Below are 22,649 nucleotides of genomic sequence, written 5' to 3'. Positions count from 1 at the left end.
TCATCTTAGATGCCAAATAGAGAGCAGTTTCATGAGTCTCGGGTTCACAATGATCAATATTAACACCTTCGCATTGTAACAAAACAGCCAATAGATTTGGAGAGTCAAGTCTTGTAGCTATATGTAACAACTCTGAAGACGTAAGACTGACACCTTCACCCATAGCATTAATTAGAACTTCAGTGGTACGAGGATGAGTACCCAAGACAGCCAAATGAAGCGGAGTCAAATTCTCATAGTCTCCCCAATGAGATAAGTCATCCACAGGGATGGATTCATCATAAAGAGACCATTTTTTGAGGTATAGAATAATAATTCTGGTGACATCTTTCAAACCATACTGAGCAGCATAATGAAGAGGAGTTCTCTTATAATTATCCTTCTGCAAAATGGCGAATTTCAAATGCGAAGGTAGATGCTCAAATATATAGAGTAAACCTTGCGAGGAGTCGTTAGAATTGATTCCATCGGGACCAAATGTATTGAGAAGCCTGTAACTGAATTCTGCGGGTGATTGTGCTGGAACCGGAATGGAAATCTTTGATTTTTGCTCCAGTCCTTTTACATACTGCTTGCCTAGGGCAATGACGTGATGGTGAATGAAGTTCCGACCACTAATATCAGCAGAATCAGAAAGAACAGGAATAATCTCCAAGAGATAGTCGATACAATGGTAACTGAGGTTGAGTGTGGCTCTGTTGAGTAAGGAAAGAAGCACTTTTAGAGGTGTCAAAACCGGAGAAAGGCATTCCTGGATAAGAGCTTTATTAAGGGCATCTTTATCATCATTTTTGATAGCCTCTCTATAGGGAGATGGAGGTGATGGTCTGGAAAGGTTTACAGCGCTACTACTTGCAACAAAGGTCGAAGAAGGAGGCGGCAATGAACAACCAACGGAGGGAGACACGACGGATATTGACGAGGTAGATGAAGCCAGAGACGTGGCAACAGACGAAGTGAGAGAAGACGAACCGGCGATGGCACCGGAACCCTCTATTCTGATAGGCACTCTGCCTCTTTGCATGTGATCAGAGTCACCAGCAAAGTCTGAATCACTTATCTCCTCTGCCTTCTCCATTCGTTCATTCAGGGAGGTTAGATAATCGTTAATAACACCCAAACAATGAACGACATCTGACTCATTACAGAAGTCCAACGGATAAACCCGGGCATTCATATAGGCGTCCTGCCTATGAGTTCCGGTCTTTTTATCCAACTTCTTCAAGATCTTACGGAATCCTCGTTTATTTAACTCTCCGTACCACTTCATGTTTCTAAAACAGTTTCGTAACTCGAGTAAAACTCCGATTATCTCCTCTTCTTCCTCATCATCATCGAAAGTGGCACGTAAAGTGAATTGGGAATCCACAGATGGCTGCTGAATCTGCGAGGGAAGAACACTGGTGATCTTCTTGAGTCTATGCTGATACTCCATGTATTTCTTGTTATAGAAGTCATCAACCTTTTCGATGTTTCTGTCAAGATCGTAGAAAAATGCGGCAAGTTGCGACTTAATGGAGGAATCGTTCAATACATCAGAAGACGGATCCTTGGCCCAAAGCTCCAGCTCCTTAATATGAATGGTCTTAATCTGCTTCTTCAGCCCCTTGTAATTCATATAGCATTTCTGCCATTCTGGCACTTGATGTGCCAAGAAGGTCTTGCCGAATTTCATAGGCAAGACAAGTGACTGGATGGGAAACCAGTTTAGTTAAGAGATAGAAGCTTTTGAGCCTTTTCGTGAACAGATAACTCGTATTTATACTATATAATCTCTGTTGTTTTGGCAATCCACTTTGTTGATTAGGCGCACGTGAAAACACTAGTCGCGCTGGCTGATAGGGAACGCGGTGTGGAAGCCAAGCCTGGGGGACCTGGGGGATCTGGGGGATCTCGGGAAACCTGGGGTACCCTGGGAAACCCGGGAGAAACCTGAAATGAATCTGATGAGGGACTTGCCCGGTGGGACGTAATGCCTACTTCATACTGCGTTGTTCTCTGTCATGACGCATGGAACATCCAGGAAAGTTCCCTTACACATGGAATCTTCCTTACACATGGAATCTTCCTTACTCATAAAATCTTCCTTACACATGGAATCTTCCCAATTCAGCAAATCTTCCGCGCCAGATCTCGAGGACTTCAGCCGGGTTATACTCCAAACCAAAGAACCAAATGTAATACTATAAATATCCACGGTGAATATTGTAACTCATTGATATTGCCATCTGCACTGCTCCTGGATCCGCGGAACCCCAATGATTCAGAAAGGGTAACAGTGCTTGTACTCGTGCTGGGTGTACTGGTTGTAACACTAATACTATCATTCTGTAATGGCAGAACATTCTCCGAAAACAACAGAAACTTATCATTGCCTCCCAAAATTAGATTTCCCGCCGGATTATAGTTGCATACAATATAGTAACCATATGGACTACCACAGTTCTTATAGGCACATCCAACATCAGTACTTGCGTTCCAAATCAATTGAGTAAAATGTCCTGTCTTCTCAGTAAATTCAGGATTATTGAAATTATAGTACTGAATTTCATTGTACCATGCATCAATGGTACCTGCCGCTGTAAAATTGTAGCCATAGGCCAAATTCTCTCCCAAAGAGGAGCCATTAAGATCGTTTCCAGAATGTACAAGGGTCCCGTCACAGGAGTAATTCTTTGCATACTCCTGAGCCACCGCTTCTATGCTACTGTTCCATACTAAAGGCTGGGTATTCTGGTGCTGACTTCGGAACAGATTATGTCTGTCCAAATAGATTTCAGTGAAATTGAACTCTTTCATAAAGCCAATAGACAACAATAAGAAGGCAAAAACTACCTACTAATTAACCCTCAATAAGGAGGCTCAGAAAGTGCTGAATACCAGCCAAATAGATTACCTACTAATTAACTAACTAACTAAAAATTTACTCAGCCATATTGCTCTAATAGTTAGGACACAAGCCGTCACTCTTCACTAACTTAAATACATCATGCACAGAAGCATTAACAAGCTGTCTTGCTTCAAGTGTCAGCCAAACCTTGATCATTGACAACTTTCCTGTATCCTGGAAAATTAGCTTACCTTCTCTAAATCCAATTTGTCTTAAAATCGGAAGAGATCTATATTACTGTTAGTACTATCAAATTGAAACCCCTAAAAACCATGCATATACATACCTTGAAAACAAGTCAAGATTTGGATCAAGTTGTCGACCTATACCTTCCAATAGAAGAATCGCCACTATGACTGTTACAAAATCTCCCTCCATTCTAACGTGATGAACCCGCACCATTGATAGCATTTGTTCCAAAATGTCTCCTATAGATATAGACCCCAATGTAAATGTCCTCTGTCTCACTCTGTCTACTAACTTCTCTACCTTATACTTGAACAGCTCAGTATCAACTGCCGTTTCCGGTGTTCGAGACCTTTCAATCATTAATTCTCCAGCTCGATAGCCATCAAACTGTGAAAGAGCATTGAAAAGTGATATAAAATTGTATCTGTTTTTATCATTCAACTGAGTCACCAATCCAGCATCAATAAAACAGATCTGTGCTCTATAATTGGCATCATATAACGATTCCAATTCACTGGCAAGCTTACCATCACCATCTAAATTGTCTAACTGTTTCATCAACTCGTCCGTCTCGGATTCGCTCGAAACCAGCTGCTTCCCATTGCTACTCATCTTAACAAACCGGACAAACATGTTACCCGGATGCAAATCAGCATGCACAAAGTTGTCCAAGATTAGCATCTTGAGAAATGAATCCACCAAGTTATCACTGATCACCTTAGACATCTTCTTGTTGCTATTTCGATGAATTTCCAATACTTTATTCATCCCTATACCTTGAACTCTCTCTTCAATAAGGATTCTACGTGATGAAAATCGTGGCTTAGGGAACTTCACCTCAGGATGTGCTTTAAAATTAGCCCGGAACTTCTTTAAGTTCTGTGCTTCCACTCTCATATCTAATTGAAGCCTCATCATTAAGGCGAACTGATCCACCTCCCCTGGAAAAGAGAGCCATTCCATAGTTGGTAATGTGTCTATAAAATCTGCAAAGAACTTCATGATTTTTAAGTCTCTTTCTATGCCATTTCTGACACCTGGATGCTCCACTTTCACTGCTACAACGGAATCGTGGGGAGCAGAACTGGTGTCGTCTTCATCGTAGAAGTATTTTACAAAATTGGAATTAACCTTGGCCAAATAGACCTGAGCTATAGCTCCTGTACCTATTGGATTAGGGTAAAACTCATCGAACAAGTCCTCAATCTCCAATCCTTTAAACTCCTGCCTTATAATCTTCTTGGTATGACGGAACGAATGCTCATGAGCATTTGAATGTAGGTTACTTAGCTCATCGCACAATCCCTGGGAAAATATATCCGTCCTAGAAGCAGCCCATTGTCCCAACTTGATAAATGAAGCACCCGCAATCTCTGCGGCCAGTCTCACCAACTTGTACCAGACTAAAGCTCCGAATCGTTGACCATTCCGGTTCATTCTACCGAAGAAAACGATGGGATAGACACAAATCACTGGAAGAAAAAGCGCACTGAGCTCACAGAACCTTCCAAACGTCACTATAGCCTCAACTATGTAATCCTGGACAATGTATTTGATGCTGAAAAGAAATCCAAGGTACTTTCTGGATGTCTGTTGATGTCTATGATCACGTCTATCGTCCTCTAACTCCTTTTGAGAAGCTTCGTACAAGGCCATTTCAAGCGTAGCATCAGAAGATGACTCCGGAAGCTTCAATGATGTTTTCATATCGTTAAATGAATCATTGTGAATGGAATGGGATGAAAGGAGGACCCAAGTAGTGGATAAGGTGGCTCCTCCAACAAAAACAAAGAACGGCCAATTGCTTTGCGACCTTGTGTTATGATGGGTTTCGAAAGAAGTCCTAAGGGTAGTCCTCAGAGGAGTCATCAGAGGAGTCTTTAGAGGTGGTAGAGACGTTCTTAGAGGTCTCAAAATGGCCCCCTTGCCTGACACTCTCAAAGACGACCACAGTCGAGTCACTGAGAACGGTTGAAAATGCATGAAAACAACCAATAATGAAGAAGAAGGAAGCACAACAGTAGAAGAACAAGCAATAGAGAGCAAGCACTAATAAGTGTGCATAAAAGTGGCATCTAGCTACATAAATTGACATAAATAAACATAAATAAGCAAATCAAGGCCTATCTATTCATCTATATTGACCTGCCACATAATTAGTAAGCTAACCATCTTTCTCTTCCTTTTTTCAAGAATGACAAGCAGACTAAGCCCAGAAGGAGGAAGTGCAGCATTTACTCCATTTGAAAATGGAGGTGTTCTAATCTCTACAGCAGATGAAATTTCAGGTCACGTGATCATTCAAAACATCGGATTAGTGTTTGGAAGTACAGTGAGAAGCAGAAACATTGGAGCCAACATTGGAGCCAGTTTCAAGAGTATAATTGGAGGTGAACTTAAGCCTTTAACTAAGAATGTGGTCAATTCGAGGGATCAGGCAATTGAAAGGATGATTAAGGCAGCTTTGAGCCTTGGAGCCAATGGAATAGTGGCATTCAGGTTCGATTCTGGCTCTATAGGCGAAGGCATGACAGAGATCTGCTGTTACGGAAGTGCTGTTAAGACCCAACGTAAGGCATAGCCATACATTATTCTATTATTCTTATTCTTATTCTTATTCTTATTATTATTACTAATGCTATAACTCCTGTTCCTCTCTAATGACGTCAATTAACCAATCCAATCCCTCCGTTAACCCTTCTCCTTTGACGGCACTACTGGCCACTATACTCCAGCTTCTATCCTTCAACTCGGCCAATCCTAGAGCTTTAGAAACTTCAGATGCTGTCATAGCTCCTGGTTGATCCTGCTTATTAGCAAATACCAACAACGCACTGTCCGATAGCTCATCTTCCTTTAACATAGTATGTAGCTCTTTCTTAGCCACATCCAATCGATCTTTGTCCGTCGAATCCACCACAAAAATCACTGCTGCAGTATCAGCATAGTAACACCGCCAATAGGGTCTTATGGATGTCTGACCTCCAAGATCCCACATGTTTATAGATATGTTTTTGTACTTGAGTGTCTCCACATTGAAACCAATGGTTGGCTTTGTCTTCACCACCTCTCCAAGTTGCATCTTATAGAGAATAGTAGTTTTTCCTGCACCATCGAGTCCAAGTATCAAAATCCGGATCTCCTTACTTCCTCCCCAAAGTTTGCTGAAGATAGAACTGAATACGTTCCCCATATCGTCCAAAGCCCAAATGAAATGGGGGTACTGGTCCTGGTCAGCCTCTTGTTTCTCTCATCCTGAGGCGATTAAAAAAAAATTTGAGGTTTGTCAAGTTCAGATATAGACGCGACTATAGTCGCGTCTATAGACTGCTCTCTAGACTGTTCTCTAGACTGCTATCTTCACTCTCGGTCCTTGACTCTCTTCAAGATCATCCTAATCATCTCATTTCCAACCTTATTAGCTTCCGGAAACATGTGCTCAAAGTACTTCTGAGTCTTCTCGAACCTTATCCTATACAAATTGTAGTCTCCATAAGACACGGTCGATGACCATTCTTTGGCTGCCAACACAAAGTTAAGATCATCCTGTCTAAAGTCGGTATTATCGACTGCTACTTCCAAACAATCTTCCAATAATCCAGAAGTACAGAAGAGATACTCTGTAACGCCTAAAAGTATTCTAAATAAAGGCGTAGAACAGATAATATGATCGTACGGAACTATTCCTAGAGATGACCATGAATCCACTATGGCCAAAAGTGACAACTGCGAGTTCGGCTGCCTCTTTCCAGGTGGATAATTACTCAAAGAGTACTGTTCAAGAAGGTCATCATCTAACAAAAGACGATGGTCTTTTTTCAAGTGACCAAACACTTTCTGCTTTGCTTTCATAATACGTTCAATCAATTCATGCTTTCTGCTTTGGATCATCAAGGTAAAGATCTCTTCACACGACTTTGCATATTGTGTGATCTGAGCGTGAGCAGAAGGATTGGTAATGGCCACACCAGCATATACATGGTATTTGTTAGAGTAGATTCGTAATGAAATGTTGATCTTGGCATTTTCAAGACCTCCTGTCCATTTAGGAGCCTCCCAAGGATACTGATGACAATTACGCCATGCTAATCCCATACTGAGGAAAGCAGCATGTGTCACGGCCTGGGTATCAGCAGTAATTCGGTCATGCTCCTGATAAGTGAGATAGACATGCTTAGATTGAAGACATGACATAAGCGACTCTACTAACTTTAGAGACTCATCCGAGCCTCTATAATTGATAATCACCAACGGTTGTCCAATAGTACTGACGTTGGGTCCGTGCAATGAATGAACAGTGATGATTTCCACGTCCTGTGGAAGATGCTTCTCAAATGCTGCAATCTCAGGAGACTTGCAAGACGTTTGACCACCCACTATGGCACCAACCTTGGTAGATGCTCCATAAGTGGCCACTATCTTGTCAATATTCTCTGCCTCAACACTGTAGATAATATAGTCAGATAAACGAGATACGTAGTGACCATTCTTCATCACTTCAAACTGTGATCCGTAGCTCTGCTTGAATTGATTGTAACTCTCTTCTCTATCACAGCCAACCACGTGCCATCCTACCTCGCTGAATCGCTGTGCATACAACAACCCCATGTCACCAAGACCAATTATTCCAATGGTCTTTGTTTTCTGGAGTTGTTTAATCTCTTCGGGGGTTCCTATAGTCATGACGAACAGTGGTGAAGAGAAGAGAGTGATGAAAAAATATGCGCGCTTAAGAAGGCCTCACCAAGCAAGGCCTCACCAAGCAAGGCCTCACCAGGCATCACCAGGCATCACCAATTAACAAGGCATCACCAGGCATCACCAATTAACAGGGCATCGGCACCACCATTTAATAAAGGTCAATTGCTGAATATCCATCTACATTACCCTGATTTATTTGCTTACCCTTCTCTAAATCCCTCCATATTCCCATCTAGGCAATAAGGGTAAAGATAGACCCTCGAACGGAAATCAACCAAATAAATCTACCTACATCCTGCTTCACCACCTACATCCTGCTTTACAACCTACGACTTCCCTGCTCAATGGTCTCTGCACAATGATCTCTGCTCAATGAACTTACCCTTACCAACGCCTCGCACCTCTAGTTAAAATTTATCCACATCGACCCGCCGATTGACCAGAAAATTACTTCAAGCTGGTCGTGTTCAAAACCAAATCGCCAATTCCAGTAAAAATTTTTTCATCTCACCGGCTGAAAAATAGAACCAGGGCCAAAGTTTTTATTACTTCTTCTCTTGTTCATCACTTTAATTCCTTTAGTTCTGAGAAGCAAACACAAAAATGCCTACCAGACTTCGTCAGACCAGAAAGCACAGAGGTAACGTTACCGCCGGTTACGGTCGTATTGGAAAGCACAGAAAGCACCCAGGTGGTCGTGGTATGGCTGGTGGTCAGCATCATCACAGAATTGCTATGGATAAATACCATCCAGGTTACTTTGGTAAGGTTGGTATGAGATTTTTCCACAAGCAAGAAAACCCATTCTGGAGACCTGTCATTAATTTGGACAAACTATGGTCTTTAGTGGACAATAAGGATGAGAAATTGGCCCAATCTACAAAGGACTCTGCCGTTGTCATCGATACGTTGGCCAAGGGTTACGGTAAGGTCTTAGGTAAGGGAAGACTTCCAAATGTTCCTGTTATTGTTAAGGCTAGATTCGTTTCTAAGTTGGCTGAGGAGAAGATCAGAGCTGCCGGTGGTGTTGTTGAGCTTGTTGCTTAAGCGAGCTTGTCTATAAGTAGCATCTCCGATTACATACATAACTAAGATATGTGGTTAATTTAGAAAGAACCCTGAATCTGTAGTATTCTAATAACCTCAAAACTCGTCTAATTTGATATTTCAAAAATTTTCAAGATGAGTCCCGTCTCGTCTCGTCTCGTCTCGTCTCGTCCATGAAACGTCCTTTTTGTTTATGTTTATATGAGCCGGACTTTGTTGCAGATTAAACGTTTCTCCCCTTATCTTGAACTTTCATGACTCCAGCATCTACTGAAACCAGCGTTACGTCCAATTGGGACCCCCGAAAACAGGTTCCTCAGAAGATCCTCGATCTACTCACACCTGCCAAAATTAATGACGGTCATAACTACAACTACATCAGTGCATTTTATCAGATCGTGTCTCTTTTAAAGGAGCAAAAGAGAACAGGATGGATCGATAAGAACAAAATAACCAATCCGGAATCTATTGCTGATCATATGTATAGAATGTCTATCATTGCCATGTCGCTAGATAAATTTGCGTTTACTAAGGAGAGTAATGGTAAGACTACACCAGATCTCTCTCAATGTGTCAAGATCGCGTTGATTCACGACATCGCTGAAAGTTTAGTTGGTGATATTGTTCCTCAAGATCCTAATGTGAAGAAGGCCGAGAAGCATTCTAGGGAATATAAGACGATTCAGTTCCTAAGTGAAGTCATTAAGCCTTATAACGAGAACTTTTCTAAAGAGATCGTCGATTTGTGGCTCGACTATGAATACCAAAGAAATTTAGAGGGTACCATAGTCAAGGATATCGACAAGTATGAGCTTCTAGTCCAAACCTTTGAATATGAAAGACTTCACGGTATTAGAATGGATGAATTTTATAATTGTAAGAGTTTGATTAAGCACGAGGAGATGAAGAGGTTGACAGACGAGTTGATGAGACAGAGAAAGGAGTTTCTAGATCAGCATAAATAGCCACTTAATTCCACCTTCTTTCCAACATATTCCAAGAATTGTCAAATCCAAACAACATAGGAGCCACGGTATGCCTTAGAATCAACATAAAAAGGCCAGTAAGAAACTGTAGAGCCATAATAAGAGCACATAGATGATCTTCTCTCTTTGGTCCGAACCAGATGATGACCAAGTTGATCAGTGTCATGTTGGAAGATTTGATTATGGTTCCATTTGAATTCCTGACTAGTTTTATCAACCTTATCTTCTCGAAAGCACTGAAAATAGGAACCATCACCTTCTTTATGGGATGATCTCTATCATATTCTGTCCAAGAATTGTGCATTAGACCGTCCTTTGCGTCAAAGTGAGGTAGCCTATGACGAGGACAGGGAACCAAGTGGAACAATTGAGGAGAACTGTAGATAAAGTTCAAGATTTGAGGCACAAAAAACAACAGAAGAGTTTTGGCAAAATGACCCGAGATTCCCACCACCGCAAACACCATACCGGAGAAATAGCACCAGGTATCACCTACAAACACTCTGGCAGGAAACCAATTGAACTTGAGGAGACCTAAGGAGATTCCAAGGAAAGGAATAAGCATACACGACGAATAAAGGTGAACCGAATAAGCGGGAGATCCCAAATCACCCATAAGCATATAGCACAAGTCATTTAGAATTAAGAGAACTGCAATGACAACGGTTTGACCCACCTCCAAGCCGTTGATACCTGCCAATATATTGACAGAATTGGGACAGAAAATGGCCACTGCCGCCATATAAAAGTAATAGAAGACGCCCAGATCAAACGAATTTGACGTCACATTAAGGCATCGCTTTAGAAACGACGGAATCAATACCGAAGTGACACCAAAATCAACGTAATAGATCACCAAAAGCGGAATGGCAGCGATGGCAGGAAGAAAGAACTTATGTCTCCAACGAATATCGAACAAATCGTCCATAAGACCCAACAAAATCATGGATTGTAAGCATAGCATTCCACTAAGAAAGCTGGAGAGTTTTCCGTTCGGGAAAAGACTGGCTGGCTCACTTAAGGATGATCCATCACCGTGATAATAGTAACGAACGTACATGAAAGGTATGAACAGAATCATAAGAAACATGTAACATATGGCTGGTATCACCCCGATCGTCTCAGGACAAATTGGCTTACCTATTTTAGACATATCTCTACCAAACAAACCCCGTTTGATGAATGCAGTGGACACTCTAGGAATCATATAGGTAGTGAAGGTGTAACCCAATAACGAGAATCCCACGGCCGCTTGAAACGGCTGAAACTGGTCATTGTAGAGAATTGCAACGAACGCAGAGAGAACAAGTAACAACATACAGATAAAGAGATTGCACAGGTTCGTGACGAACGTAGCTATAAACTAGTGAATTAAACTAGTGAAGTAGACTAGTGAAGTAATATTGTGATCGATTATGTAAGCGATTATGGAACTTATCATTATCTCATCAATTCTCTCCTTCTCCTTCTCCTTCTCCTTCTCCTCCCTTCTCCTTCTCCCTTTTCCCTTCTTATCTCATACCATGGAAATCGACATTCCTATAGTGGCATTTCCACCATTTCAACTCCGTTCGAGTATGATCGATAAAGACCCAGTGATATGGAGTCATCTCCTTGAAGTTTACATAGAGTTATTTCAAAAGCTTATCATTTTGACTGACAAAAGAGACGCCCAATTGTCGACACGAAGCAAACAGCAGCTTACAGCATTTCTCAAAGGCTATTTGTATGAATCCAGTGAGGAGGCCACAAAGGTCTTTTCCTTAGGAGCCATCAATCCTGATATAGTGGAGAGTCAGAGAATATTGAAGTTGGTAGTGTTCCAATTTATTAAGACGTTCCATTTGGTGAACTTACAGTTGACAGGATCTTCAGTTTGGGATTTTTGCAAAGTTTATGTGAAGTTGGCTGTTCAAAATATGTCCACCAATCAATCACTCATTAACATTAATGTGGTGAGGAAGTTAGTAGAGGGAAGGAACGTTCAGGATCATGTGATTAAACTTGTGGCGGAGAAGAAATTTAATCGAGCCGATTTAGAGACATTGTACGCTTTGCTTGGCCAAAGGATTCAACCTAAAGGGTCGAAGAATGCTAATAATCGTTATTTTGGCAGAGTTAGTAAGGAACATCAGCAATCCTCTAACTTTGCTGTAAAGTTTGTTAATAGTTACTGGATTAACGAGATCGAGAGATTATTCAATAACGGTGAGTCCATTCATAGTGAGCAGTGTTTTCAGTTGATGCTTGTTTCTATAGTAAGTTTAGACAGTAGCAAGACGATCGATTTGATCAGGAAGGAGTTGAATGTTAAGTCAATGAATCAGTTACTCAAAGATCATCCATTATTGGCAAAGATAATTCTTTCTAAGAGATATCAGGATATTAATCCTGATATAACCGGAAAGTTGGAGTATCTTCAGAAACACAAAACTAAAACTAATACTAAAACTAAGACGTTCGATCTAGTCAAAATTAAAGAGGTGCTAGATTTCTTTCCACAACTTAATGAAGCTCAGGTTAAAACATTACTAGTTGATAATAAAGGAGAAGTTAGCTCGATAGTAAACAAACTGTTAGAGAGTCCTGATGATATTGGTTCTGTTAAAGAGTATATTGAAAAGCCCAGTAATGTTGTTGATTACAAATTGAAGGGAAAAAACGTTGAAGTTCAATTTGGTAAGAAACAGAAGAGTCGTGAGGATTTAGATCGCACCACTAAAGAAGAACTAAAGAAGAAGTCATTGGTTAGAGCTTTGAATATGATGTATGAATCTGACGAAGATGAACCTGATGATACCTATATTGATTCTGAGTTGACTGAAGGTCCTGCTATAAAGAGAAGTAGTAAAAAAGGTCCTGCGAAGGAAAATGCTCTTGATATGAAGCTTTTCCTCATTTATAAGAGCGATCCAGATCTATTTGCCACCAGAAATCGTCATACGAACTACAGAGGTCAGTTGAAGAAGGAATTTGGATGGGTCGATGAACAAATTGAAGGCTGGGCTCGGATGTTGGAAAGGAATCCACATAAGTATAGGTTGTTGGAGCAACAACAGATAGAAAGTGGAGGATCGTTGAATGATAAGAAACTGAAGCCTAGAACAAAGTATAGAAAGGGTGAAGGAGACGGAGACGGAGACGGAGACGGAGACGAAGACGAAGACTATGAAAGTACTCGAAGAGTATTCAAACCTCATAATCAGCATCAGCATCCACCTCCAGGTCCGCCAGATACTCGTAAGCAGCAACGCGATAAATCGAAGAACAAGGCTAGTAGAGGAAACCATAATAGGAAGAATGGCCACGACAAAAAGATGAGTAAATTAGCTTAATATAGTATTCTAACGCAATTTTCTTTTCTTTCTAGCTTTAAGGAGATTCTCTTCCAACTTACTCCACAAGTCATCGGCATCGCTATCAGATTCACCATCTTCTTCTCCTTCTTCGGATTCGGATTTCGTCTTCTTGCTTCTTTCTTTCTTCTTCTTCTTCAATTCTCTCTGTTCTCTCCAATTATCCTCCAACACCATCACATCACTTATGTGTGTACCCACATACACTTTAACGAAGCATTTACGACTTGCAATATCAAAGCATCTCACATATCTGTCCAACCCCCCAGTTGCAAGTAATTTGGTAGGCTCAAAAATATCAAGAGCTTGGGTACAACCAACTGTACCGTGAAATTTACCCTGCATTAGACCAGTTTTGTAATCGAACTTGGCCGTGGTAGTCTTTATATCGGAGCAAATTATATGGGAAGGTTCACCTTTCACTTTCTTTAGAGTGATTAACGCATCAGGTAAAACTTTGAAGTTAAAAGAAGGTCTTCTGGATTCAGAGGAATCATAGTATCTAATTTGACCATATCCAGTGACTATAATAAGCTTATAAGTGTCTGGGTTATCAGAATCCTCGGACAGAAACTCTATTTTCTTCACCCAAACAGGTTCTCTAAGGTCCAAACGATTGTCTGGAACGTTTCTAGCTTTGAAAACAAGCTGAAACTGATCCTTCTCAAGCTTCACTACTTTGAGATCATTTTCTTTTCCTCCATAGGCAAAGATATCTGGTCTAATGGAATCACACACAAAACATTCGACACTATTGGAAGGTGGAAGTTGCAACTTAACTGCCTCCTTGTCCAAATCAGCCGGATCTATGACAAAAACTTGGCCAGATAGAGTACACGAGTAGCATAATTTGTCCAAAGGATTGACGAAAAGTGATACAAACAAGTCTGTGGAATTCTGGCCAAATCCCAAGAATCTATGAACTAGTTTGTAACTATCCAAAAGATCATAGACACAAATCGATCCTCCAGCCCTTGTAGCTATGAGATATTTGGTTTCATATAGGATAAACTGAAGTATTCTAGTAGATCTAGTCTCTTTACAATAGGTAGTGATTGATATAGGTTGAGGAGCAGTCTGTATGGAAGTATCTGTTCCCCTAGGACAAACGATTTCCTTCAAGGAACCAGAATCCGATGCAGAAGCGAGTATTTTCATTCTTTAGAGAGATAAGAAGAAGAAAAGAAAAGTAAAAAAAAGAGTACAAGGTTTGATGGATGAAAAATAGGTGAAAAATTGAGTGAGATATTTCAAGGCTTTTAAATGAGCCGCAGAGACTCGTAGTTTGTGTTTCCCTTGTTATTCTTCATCATCGTCATGGATAATAACACTGAATTTGTTAGATACGATGGGTTTCGAAAGGCGGTGAACTTTTCACTTGAGGCAACGCTCAATAAGTTTACTTTAGATAAGCTACAGGAGTGCTACCCTATGATTGATGCTGAGGTACTTGAGTTTGTGAGGAGGCAGATTGTGGAGTTATGGAAAGAAAAGGCTGAGACCGAATGTGAGAAGATCTACAGAGATAGACAGATTAAAGAGAAGCTCAATGAATTGGATATGATTGTTGTTGATGCGAGAGATAGGCAGGTAAAAAACGATAAGAATGTAATACATCTAGATAAGGTGAAGCCTGAGCAGATCGTCGAGAGTAGATTGATTGAGCTCAAAGAAAGATCAATTAAGAACATGGATGGGAAATTATACGAATTGAAGAAGGAATATGGTAGCTTGATGGACGAATTGAAGGGGTTGACAAGCGCAACGAGCCAAGAGGCAGAGAAGGTAGAGAGAGTGATTAGGGAGTTAGAAGGTTTGCATGGAGAGGTGATAGGAGACGAGCAATTTGAAGATCTATTGAAGTTGAATAAGGAATAGGGTTCAATGAGTGGTGCTTATCACACTCATACATTGAAAATCATTGGCATAGTTGGACTTATAAAGTCTAACCAATCCATCATCTCCACAACTACTTAGTATTGTTCCAGTCATATTCCAAGACACTCTCCAAACTTCTCCTGTATGATCATTGAATGAGCCAATCAATGAAATATCAAAGCTAACATCTCCCGGTGATTGAACATTCTCCGTCAATTTAAATATCCTCACATATCCATCTTTGCAAGCTGTAGCAATCAGATGATACGATTTGCCCATCAGAGGAGCCCATGCCACAGATCTAATCAATCCATTATGCTCAGGAAGAACCTCTCCCAGTTTGAATTTGTTTGAATTTTCATCTTTATAGTAAATGTATGCCTGATCTAACGCACTAACACAAAGTTTCTCGCACGAGAATCTTGATGGACACCAACAAACGTTGAAATCACTCTGTAAATGCGAGGCCACAGGAGCCTTGAGCACGTTAATCTCCTCTACGAGTGTCCAATCGCGTAAATCGGATGGATCCAGGTTCTCATAGATCCTCAATTTTCCATCAGAGCCAATGGTGCCCACTTTCAATCCCAAAAATGATGGAACAAAGCAGCTGTCATATAAAGGTCCATGTGAATCAGCTATAGTTACTAGTCGTGTCCATCTTCTTCCTGAACCAACAGGCTCATCAAAGTTCTCTTCCCAGATCTTAAGAGTTCGATCATACGAAGCAGAGAGAAGTAAATGACCATATTCAGGGTTGGCGAACCCCACTCGAATTATATTAGAATCATGGGCCTTCCACGAGTCGTTGAGTACCCATTTAGAGGTAGCAGGATCAAGGTCAAACACTTTGATGTGTTGATCGGCAGAACAAGTGGCCAATTGATGACCGTAAAAGTCGTATTCGACATCTAAAACCACATCTTCGTGATGTGTAGGAAACGGTTTGATACAGTCTTTCATCGATGCTCGAATGGAAGAAGACAAAGTGACCAAAGTGATGTAAAGAATTTCACTTCATCTTTTTGGGCGGGTAGGTCTTCGCGATTATTTCAATTGGTCCTTTAATACTATCTTACATTTAATACAATACACTTAACTATATATTAGGATGAGTCCTCGCTCATGGTCTTTTCATCATCTTCTTGAACGGTTCGTTTGGAGATCAGAGGCTGAATTTTCAGCTGTTCTGTTAAGCCAAAATTACTCGGAGTGGTAGATGAAGCTGCAAAAGATAACTTGGGTAGAGGTAGGGTACGTGAAATGGGTAATGATTTGACTGTAGAACCACGAACGGCGTCTTCCTCATCTTCTGTTTCTTCATCCGTTGTTTCGCCGCCCTCAGTAGGTGCTGAAGAGTCACCAAATTTGCTTGAACCGAGCCGAGGAGGTGGAAGATGATGAGCAGGCGAAAGATGAGAAGGAGATGACGATAGACGGGGAATGGGCAGTTTACCCAAGGGAGGAAGTAGCTGTGGTGCGGAAACGGCATACTTTTTTGTTGGAGATCCATTAGGAGATGTTCTAGAAGATCCACTTGGAGATACTGGTACTGAATTAGAGGCAGAAGTAGCCGTGGAACCTGAGAACTTCTTCGTAGGTGACGAAAGAGACATTAATGACATAATAGCATCCTGTTCCAAGCGATTTTCAGGTGAAGGAGATGTACGAACAGTCGGCAAAGGAGGAGGAGGAGCCCTCGGGGTGTGAAGGGTTATTGGAGATCTACCAAAACGACGCGGACTATCACCAGGGTTCAATGCTTTAAACAAGGCCTTGTCAGCAGACCCTCGATTGTGTCTATTGGCAGCGATCTGATCGAGACTCAGACGAGAAGTAGACGATACCGATGATGACGATTTCTTTCTGTGATGGGGAGATACCTGAGCTGGCAACTCATCCTTCTGGAGCTTCCAGAACTCATCATACTGACTTTTTTCTTCCTCTGTGAGTATTTTGCTTTCCTTTTTGCTTTGAAGCCTTTGTTGAACTTCTGTCAAGGACTTATCAGACCAACCATGCTGGATTTTCGCCTTGGCATAGTTAAGACGTGTTCGGAGATTATCAGAGATCCTTTTTATATCGGTATCATTGCGTGCCACTCGAGAAAACGTGGAAGGAGACGATCTATTGGGTGATTTGAGAAGCCTGGAACCTGTAGAGTCATGGAAAACAAAATCTCCAGAACCCAAGGACCCAGACGCGCCTGGAGAAGAGCCCCCAATATTGCTTACACTCCCTATACTATTCCTGGAGCTTCCTTCACCCTCTGTAACCTTTGCCTTAGCAAATTCCAAGGACTTCCGTTTCATGCCATCCTCACTGATTTGCATGGGAGATTTTAAAAGGCTGTAAAAATCCGTGCTTCTACGTTTATGAGGCGTAGTGGCCATATACGATGGAGACAGAAGAGGAGTTCCCTCAGACTGAGGCTGAGATGGCGTCTGCTCAGGTGTCTTGGGCATCTGAAACGATGAACGGTTGCTCATTGACGGCGTCATAGGCATAGAACGAGGTGGTGGGGCCGGTTGAGACTCTTGTGGTGAGACTGTATGTGACTCTTGTGCTGCTGAAACCGTATGAATTCTCTGTTCCTGAGGAACCACAGGAATCGCAGGAACCGCAGGAACCACAGTAACCGAAGGAACCCGTGCGTCTCGTGGTGTGAGCTGAGGCATCTGTGCTGTATTCGGCTGCATGCTATTGATTGAACGCCTATGTCAGAACAAAGAAGATCCTTTTGCCTGTTTTTGTTTTCTATGCGAATTATCTTATTTATCTTTTTTCTTTCTGAGTCTCGATTCTCCAGGCGGTGCTGGTTTCATTTAGCGGTGAATGGCTATTAGACAGATGAAACGACGCGTCAAAAGGGCAATTGAAAACGTCAGATACGGCAGTTGTGTAAGGCTGTATGGTGCTGTTCAACGGGGTTTCTCGGTCTCTGAGTTCTTGGGGGGCCGAGTTCCTGGGTTTTGGGGTTTGGGGTTCCCGGGATCCAAGTCTGCGGCATGGATGCTTCTTCTTTTGCTTAGCCACACAAGTTCTAGCTCAGCCACGCGCCAAATCAGGTACATAAGATTTATCAAGGACTGAGTTGGTTAAGGCATCAAGAGTACAGCTTCTTTCTTCACCTTCGTTCATTTTTACTGCATGCTTAACTTAGATACTCCATTTAGGCCTCGGAAATTGCAGACTTCTTTGACGACCAATGCAGGACCTTCTATAGACACACCCAAGGTTGAACCTGAACCTGAACCTAAGCCTAAGCCTACGCGTCAAGTCAATCGTTCATCCTTTACCATTCTTTGGAGAAAACCCACTCAGAGGAAAAATAAGTCCTGGGACGGCGATGGAATACTCTATTTGAACTCTTCATCCAACACGGCTACAGTTAGAGACTCTGATGGGATGTTTCTAGGGAGGCTTTTTAACTATTCTAAGCACGTCTTTAACAATCGCGTGTTTAAATGTGGAGGATATGAGTGTGAGTTGAATGAGGAGATTGCTGAGGGTGTATCAGTGGCTCCGGTGGCTTTAGTGGGGTCGGTGGCTTCAGTGGCTTCAGTGGGTTCGGCTGCTTTGCTGGCTCCGGCCGCTTCGACTACAAAGAGAAGTCTAATCAGCCCTTTAACAGTGAAAAGACGCAAAATCGTTACTCAGATATCTTCCAGACCTCCAATAAAGCTGTCACATAACCTCTCAGCCTCTCCGGAGCCCTTGTTTGATCCAGAAACTTTTGAGAATCCACTTATAATGCCCAGGCCACCTGCAACTAACAGATCTGTTCGTGATGTAGTGGTTGATCCAGACCTATCAGGAATTCTCAGACCCCACCAAAGACAAGGAATCGTTTTCTTGTATGAATGTATTATGGGTTATCGTGAATTTAAAGGCCATGGTCATGGTGCAATATTGGCAGATGATATGGGACTTGGAAAGACTTTGCAATCAATTGCTTTGATCTGGACTCTCATCAGACAGACTCCATTTGTAGGCCAGAAGCCTATAATTCACAATAAAGTACTGGTATGCTGTCCGGTGACTTTAGTCAATAACTGGAAGAACGAGTTCCACAAATGGCTCGGTAAAATCAACCACAATCGACTCAATATTTTGGCCATTGATGGAAGTCAACAATCGTTCCATCAATCTGACAAGCAGATTCTCAAATCTTTTGCAAATACTAAGGTATATCAAGTTCTCATCATTGGCTACGAGAAGATGCAATCGATGTCTGATGAACTTGCTGATGCTAAATTCGATCTCGTTATATGCGATGAAGGTCATCGACTAAAAAACAGTTCCAACAAGGTGTTTAAAACTTTGGAATCACTCAATATTCAGCGTAGAATCTTGCTTACAGGCACCCCCATCCAGAACGACCTGACTGAGTTTTACAATATTATTAATTTCACCAATCCTGGCGTTTTGGGTAGCTTTAAGGACTTCCAAAAGAACTATATGAAGCTTATTTTACGATCCAGAGACCCCAACTGCAAAAATTCTGCTATAATCAAAGCAGGTAACAACAAGTCAGAAGAATTGATTGATCTTACCAAACAGTTTCTTCTAAGAAGAACCAATTCTGAAATTACTGAGTATCTTCCAAAGAGATCCGACTATGTTCTATTTGCACCACCTACAAAGCTTCAACTTGAGTTATTTGGTGCTGTTTTAAAGACTCAAAAGTTCAATAAAATCCTTCAAGACGAAAGAAACGAATTACTTCGAGACTCTCTTAGTTTGATCACCACATTTAGAAAGATTTGTAATTCTCCTTCTCTTTTAAAGGACGATTTGTTCTTTTTAGAAGCCTGCCACGACGTGAACGACGACAAGTTTAAATCTGACATTGGTAGAAAGGTCAAGAGTGGTAAAATCTTACTACTAATGAGGCTCTTGGGACTTATATATCAGAAGACTCAGGATGAGAAAGTAGTTATCATCTCTAATTTTACTCAGGTATTGGATATTTTAGAGAAGACACTTGAAAGCCTTCGACTTAGTTATACAAGGCTTGATGGATCCACACCTTCTAAGGACCGTGGACGCATTGTCAATGAATTCAACCGATCTTCGAAAGATAGCTGTTTTATATTCTTACTCAGTGCAAAGGCAGGTGGAATTGGGTTGAACTTGACGGGTGCTTCAAGACTTATTATGTTTGATAATGATTGGAATCCATCGGTAGATCTTCAGGCTATGGCTAGAATTCATAGAGAGGGACAGAAGAAAGAAGTTAAAATCTACAGGCTTGTTACAAGCGGCTGTATTGACGAAAAGATCTTTCAGCGACAGTTGATCAAGAAGAACTTGAGTGATCGGTTTTTGGACGACTCTGCCGGCTCTAACGAGGATTTCTTTAACAATTCTGATCTCAAGGATATATTTACAGTGAACCAGCACTGTCAAAGCAATACTCATGATTTAATGCTCTGCGATTGTGAGGGAGATGGAGAAGAATTGAAGACCGCTGAAGAAGACCAGCCAGATGAACGTGGCTCTCAACTCTTGGACGAGCCTCATTTTATGACTGCTTTGAACTTCAGCCAGAAGTGCCAAACTGATGAACAGGCCAGCATCGAACAGAAGCAGAAGCAGATACAGAGGTGCCTTAAGGGTTATCGACATATTAATCCATCAGGAGGGTGTAAAAAAGTGAGTACAGATGACGAGATAATAGATACTTTATTACACGAACAGGACTCCAACAAGATCTATGTAAACTATGTCTTTGGAAAGTACTAAGAGGTCTATGGGTTCTTTCTCAGTCTTGCTTCGGCCGCTCTGGCCCTTTGCTCTCTCATTACACGCATTCGCTGCTCGGGAGACAACGCTTCCAGCTTTGTCTGCTCGTTTACCAATCCGATCGTTCTTCCCTTGCCGAACTTCTTGTCATGCCTCTCTTTAATCCCTTTTCTGGCACTTTCCAACTCTTCCTCGTGTACTTTCTTGGTTTCTTCCTTCTCCTTTTCCTTTTCCTCACTTATTAGTTTATCCACTTCTTCTCTACTCCTTGCTTCAGGAACTTTAGCGTCTTCCTCCCACTTACAGTAATCTTCTCCAAGATTATACCTAGCAATTTCAAATGCACATTTTGTCGTTGAGTCAGAAGCAATTTGGTAGGCCGTTCTTCCCACGACATTCTCAATAGTCGGATCTGCCTTTAAGCTGGTCAATAGCACCTGGCACATTCTATGAAGACCATTTTTTGATGCATAATGAAGCAATGTTGGAGTATGTCTGCAGTATTCAGATACAGGTTCAAGCGACATGTTCACGTTCACTTTATTAGTGCGCACGTATGAGATGAGTGCAGGTGCTTTGGACTTTCTGAGCAATGCAATTAGCTCGTTGGTGATTCTTTCTTGCTCACTGATCTTCCTAGGACTGTTCTGCGGCGGCTGCTTTGACTGCTGCTTAGACTTCTCCAAGAATTCATTCCGTTTCATCTCTCTCTCAAAAGCAGCACGATTATCTTCTGGAACATCTACCACTTTCAAATATGATAACTCACACCAAGCCCTACGTAGCTCCATCGTTGTAGGTCTTTTGGTGGTGAAAGGGAAGAGTCGGATTCTTTTATCGCCCACACTGATTGCTGCACCTGTATTCTTACTCACTAAAGATTTGTGCGAATAAGCACCATTGGCCTTGATGAATATCTTCTCACATTTGTCCAAATAAGGCTTCCAAGATTGTAGCAATTGCTCAACTTCTTGTTGAAGCGCCTGTTCGTTGTAACGCCTCAAACTGGAGCCCGCACTATTGGCTTTACCCCTGGCATTGTCTGAGGCACTCTGTGAACCACCCTGCTTTCTTCTAGTAGTGTATCTATGGAAAGTTTTGTGAACAACGAAGTTTACCGACTGTAATCGCAACTCTTCCGGAGTTCCCTTGTTACCCTTGGTAGCAATAGGCTTATGAGAAATGATGGCTCCAGCAAAATGTCCTCCACCAATCATGAACAACGCAGACATTCTTTGTGAGAGAGTTTCTTTCATTTGCAGTGTATTAAACGCTTTTATGGTCTTGAATGGCTCAGAATCGAAGCCTGAAACGTCTAAAGTGGTCTTATACACACTGAAGCATTTGTCATGAGGCAATAGAGACGAGTTAAAGAGAATGCACGGCGATCTGGTGTAGATGAAGCTTATTGAAGTGGTCTGTGCACCATCAGATGCTTCAGGAATATCTGGCAACGTTTCTCCTTCTTCTTCTTCTTCGTCGTCGTCGTCAGAGATACTCAACTGATCCATTCGGGCCTCAAATTCTTCCTCTGTTAAAGGCTCGAGCTTATTGGCCTGACGTCTTTTATTGTACTTGTCATAATCGCTTTCTTGTGGTTTTGGAACATTCCTAGGCTTTGGCTTAATTATAGGTGCAATTGCAAACTGCTGTGTCTGTTGGACGTAATCAGATTCACTGGCTTTCTTGTGCTTAATGTATTCGTCCTCTGTCTTCTGCTCATAAGTGCCAGAATCGAAATACATTAGCTTCAACGAGTCTAAAACATCATCGTCCAAATTATAGACGTAAAGTTTAGAGAACGTGAGATCCATAGCTCTACAGATGAAACAGCTCGATGATTGAATGAGATGA

The 22,649-nt window shown here is 41.6% G+C and overlaps 12 protein-coding genes across 12 annotated transcripts; 6 read left to right on the top strand and 6 right to left on the bottom strand.

Annotated features, from left to right (window-relative positions):
- Positions 1-5,273: 5,273 nt before the first annotated feature.
- Positions 5,274-5,660, top strand: FOA43_001850 (uncharacterized protein; the record flags this gene model as incomplete). The annotated part of the gene is made up of 1 exon (XM_038922157.1): positions 5,274-5,660. One exon carries the CDS (start codon positions 5,274-5,276, stop codon positions 5,658-5,660), a length of 387 nt encoding a protein of 128 aa, XP_038778085.1.
- A 57-nt stretch (positions 5,661-5,717) lies between these two features.
- Positions 5,718-6,272, bottom strand: ARL1 (Arf GTPase arl1; the record flags this gene model as incomplete). The annotated part of the gene is made up of 1 exon (XM_038922156.1): positions 5,718-6,272. One exon carries the CDS (start codon positions 6,270-6,272, stop codon positions 5,718-5,720), a length of 555 nt encoding a protein of 184 aa, XP_038778084.1.
- A 167-nt stretch (positions 6,273-6,439) lies between these two features.
- On the bottom strand, positions 6,440-7,762 carry TYR1 (prephenate dehydrogenase (NADP(+)); the record flags this gene model as incomplete). Its single annotated transcript, XM_038922155.1, has 1 exon — positions 6,440-7,762. One exon carries the CDS (start codon positions 7,760-7,762, stop codon positions 6,440-6,442), a length of 1,323 nt encoding a protein of 440 aa, XP_038778083.1.
- Positions 7,763-8,383: 621 nt separating this feature from the next.
- RPL28 (60S ribosomal protein L28) lies at positions 8,384-8,827 on the top strand (the record flags this gene model as incomplete). The annotated part of the gene is made up of 1 exon (XM_038922154.1): positions 8,384-8,827. One exon carries the CDS (start codon positions 8,384-8,386, stop codon positions 8,825-8,827), a length of 444 nt encoding a protein of 147 aa, XP_038778082.1.
- Positions 8,828-9,081: 254 nt separating this feature from the next.
- FOA43_001846 (uncharacterized protein) lies at positions 9,082-9,792 on the top strand (the record flags this gene model as incomplete). The annotated part of the gene is made up of 1 exon (XM_038922153.1): positions 9,082-9,792. The coding sequence occupies one exon, from the start codon at positions 9,082-9,084 to the stop codon at positions 9,790-9,792; it is 711 nt and encodes a 236-aa protein (XP_038778081.1).
- Positions 9,793-9,796: 4 nt separating this feature from the next.
- Positions 9,797-11,131, bottom strand: FOA43_001845 (uncharacterized protein; the record flags this gene model as incomplete). Its single annotated transcript, XM_038922152.1, has 1 exon — positions 9,797-11,131. The coding sequence occupies one exon, from the start codon at positions 11,129-11,131 to the stop codon at positions 9,797-9,799; it is 1,335 nt and encodes a 444-aa protein (XP_038778080.1).
- Positions 11,132-11,336: 205 nt separating this feature from the next.
- On the top strand, positions 11,337-13,148 carry FOA43_001844 (uncharacterized protein; the record flags this gene model as incomplete). Its single annotated transcript, XM_038922151.1, has 1 exon — positions 11,337-13,148. The coding sequence occupies one exon, from the start codon at positions 11,337-11,339 to the stop codon at positions 13,146-13,148; it is 1,812 nt and encodes a 603-aa protein (XP_038778079.1).
- Positions 13,149-13,157: 9 nt separating this feature from the next.
- Positions 13,158-14,327, bottom strand: FOA43_001843 (uncharacterized protein; the record flags this gene model as incomplete). The annotated part of the gene is made up of 1 exon (XM_038922150.1): positions 13,158-14,327. The coding sequence occupies one exon, from the start codon at positions 14,325-14,327 to the stop codon at positions 13,158-13,160; it is 1,170 nt and encodes a 389-aa protein (XP_038778078.1).
- Positions 14,328-14,486: 159 nt separating this feature from the next.
- FOA43_001842 (uncharacterized protein) lies at positions 14,487-15,047 on the top strand (the record flags this gene model as incomplete). The annotated part of the gene is made up of 1 exon (XM_038922149.1): positions 14,487-15,047. The coding sequence occupies one exon, from the start codon at positions 14,487-14,489 to the stop codon at positions 15,045-15,047; it is 561 nt and encodes a 186-aa protein (XP_038778077.1).
- A 3-nt stretch (positions 15,048-15,050) lies between these two features.
- Positions 15,051-17,512, bottom strand: FOA43_001841 (uncharacterized protein; the record flags this gene model as incomplete). Its single annotated transcript, XM_038922148.1, has 2 exons — positions 15,051-16,015; positions 16,486-17,512. The coding sequence occupies 2 exons, from the start codon at positions 17,510-17,512 to the stop codon at positions 15,051-15,053; spliced, it is 1,992 nt and encodes a 663-aa protein (XP_038778076.1).
- A 685-nt stretch (positions 17,513-18,197) lies between these two features.
- On the top strand, positions 18,198-20,795 carry FOA43_001840 (uncharacterized protein; the record flags this gene model as incomplete). Its single annotated transcript, XM_038922147.1, has 1 exon — positions 18,198-20,795. One exon carries the CDS (start codon positions 18,198-18,200, stop codon positions 20,793-20,795), a length of 2,598 nt encoding a protein of 865 aa, XP_038778075.1.
- Positions 20,796-20,800: 5 nt separating this feature from the next.
- Positions 20,801-22,609, bottom strand: FOA43_001839 (uncharacterized protein; the record flags this gene model as incomplete). The annotated part of the gene is made up of 1 exon (XM_038922146.1): positions 20,801-22,609. The coding sequence occupies one exon, from the start codon at positions 22,607-22,609 to the stop codon at positions 20,801-20,803; it is 1,809 nt and encodes a 602-aa protein (XP_038778074.1).
- Between the last annotated feature and the right edge of the window lie 40 nt (positions 22,610-22,649).

Source organism: Brettanomyces nanus, chromosome 1, assembly GCF_011074865.1.
Source record: "Brettanomyces nanus chromosome 1, complete sequence".
In the NCBI taxonomy this organism is placed as follows: Eukaryota; Fungi; Ascomycota; class Pichiomycetes; order Pichiales; family Pichiaceae; genus Brettanomyces; species Brettanomyces nanus.
Note: the sequence above shows the minus strand (reverse complement) of the source record. Positions and strands in the feature narration are given on the sequence as shown.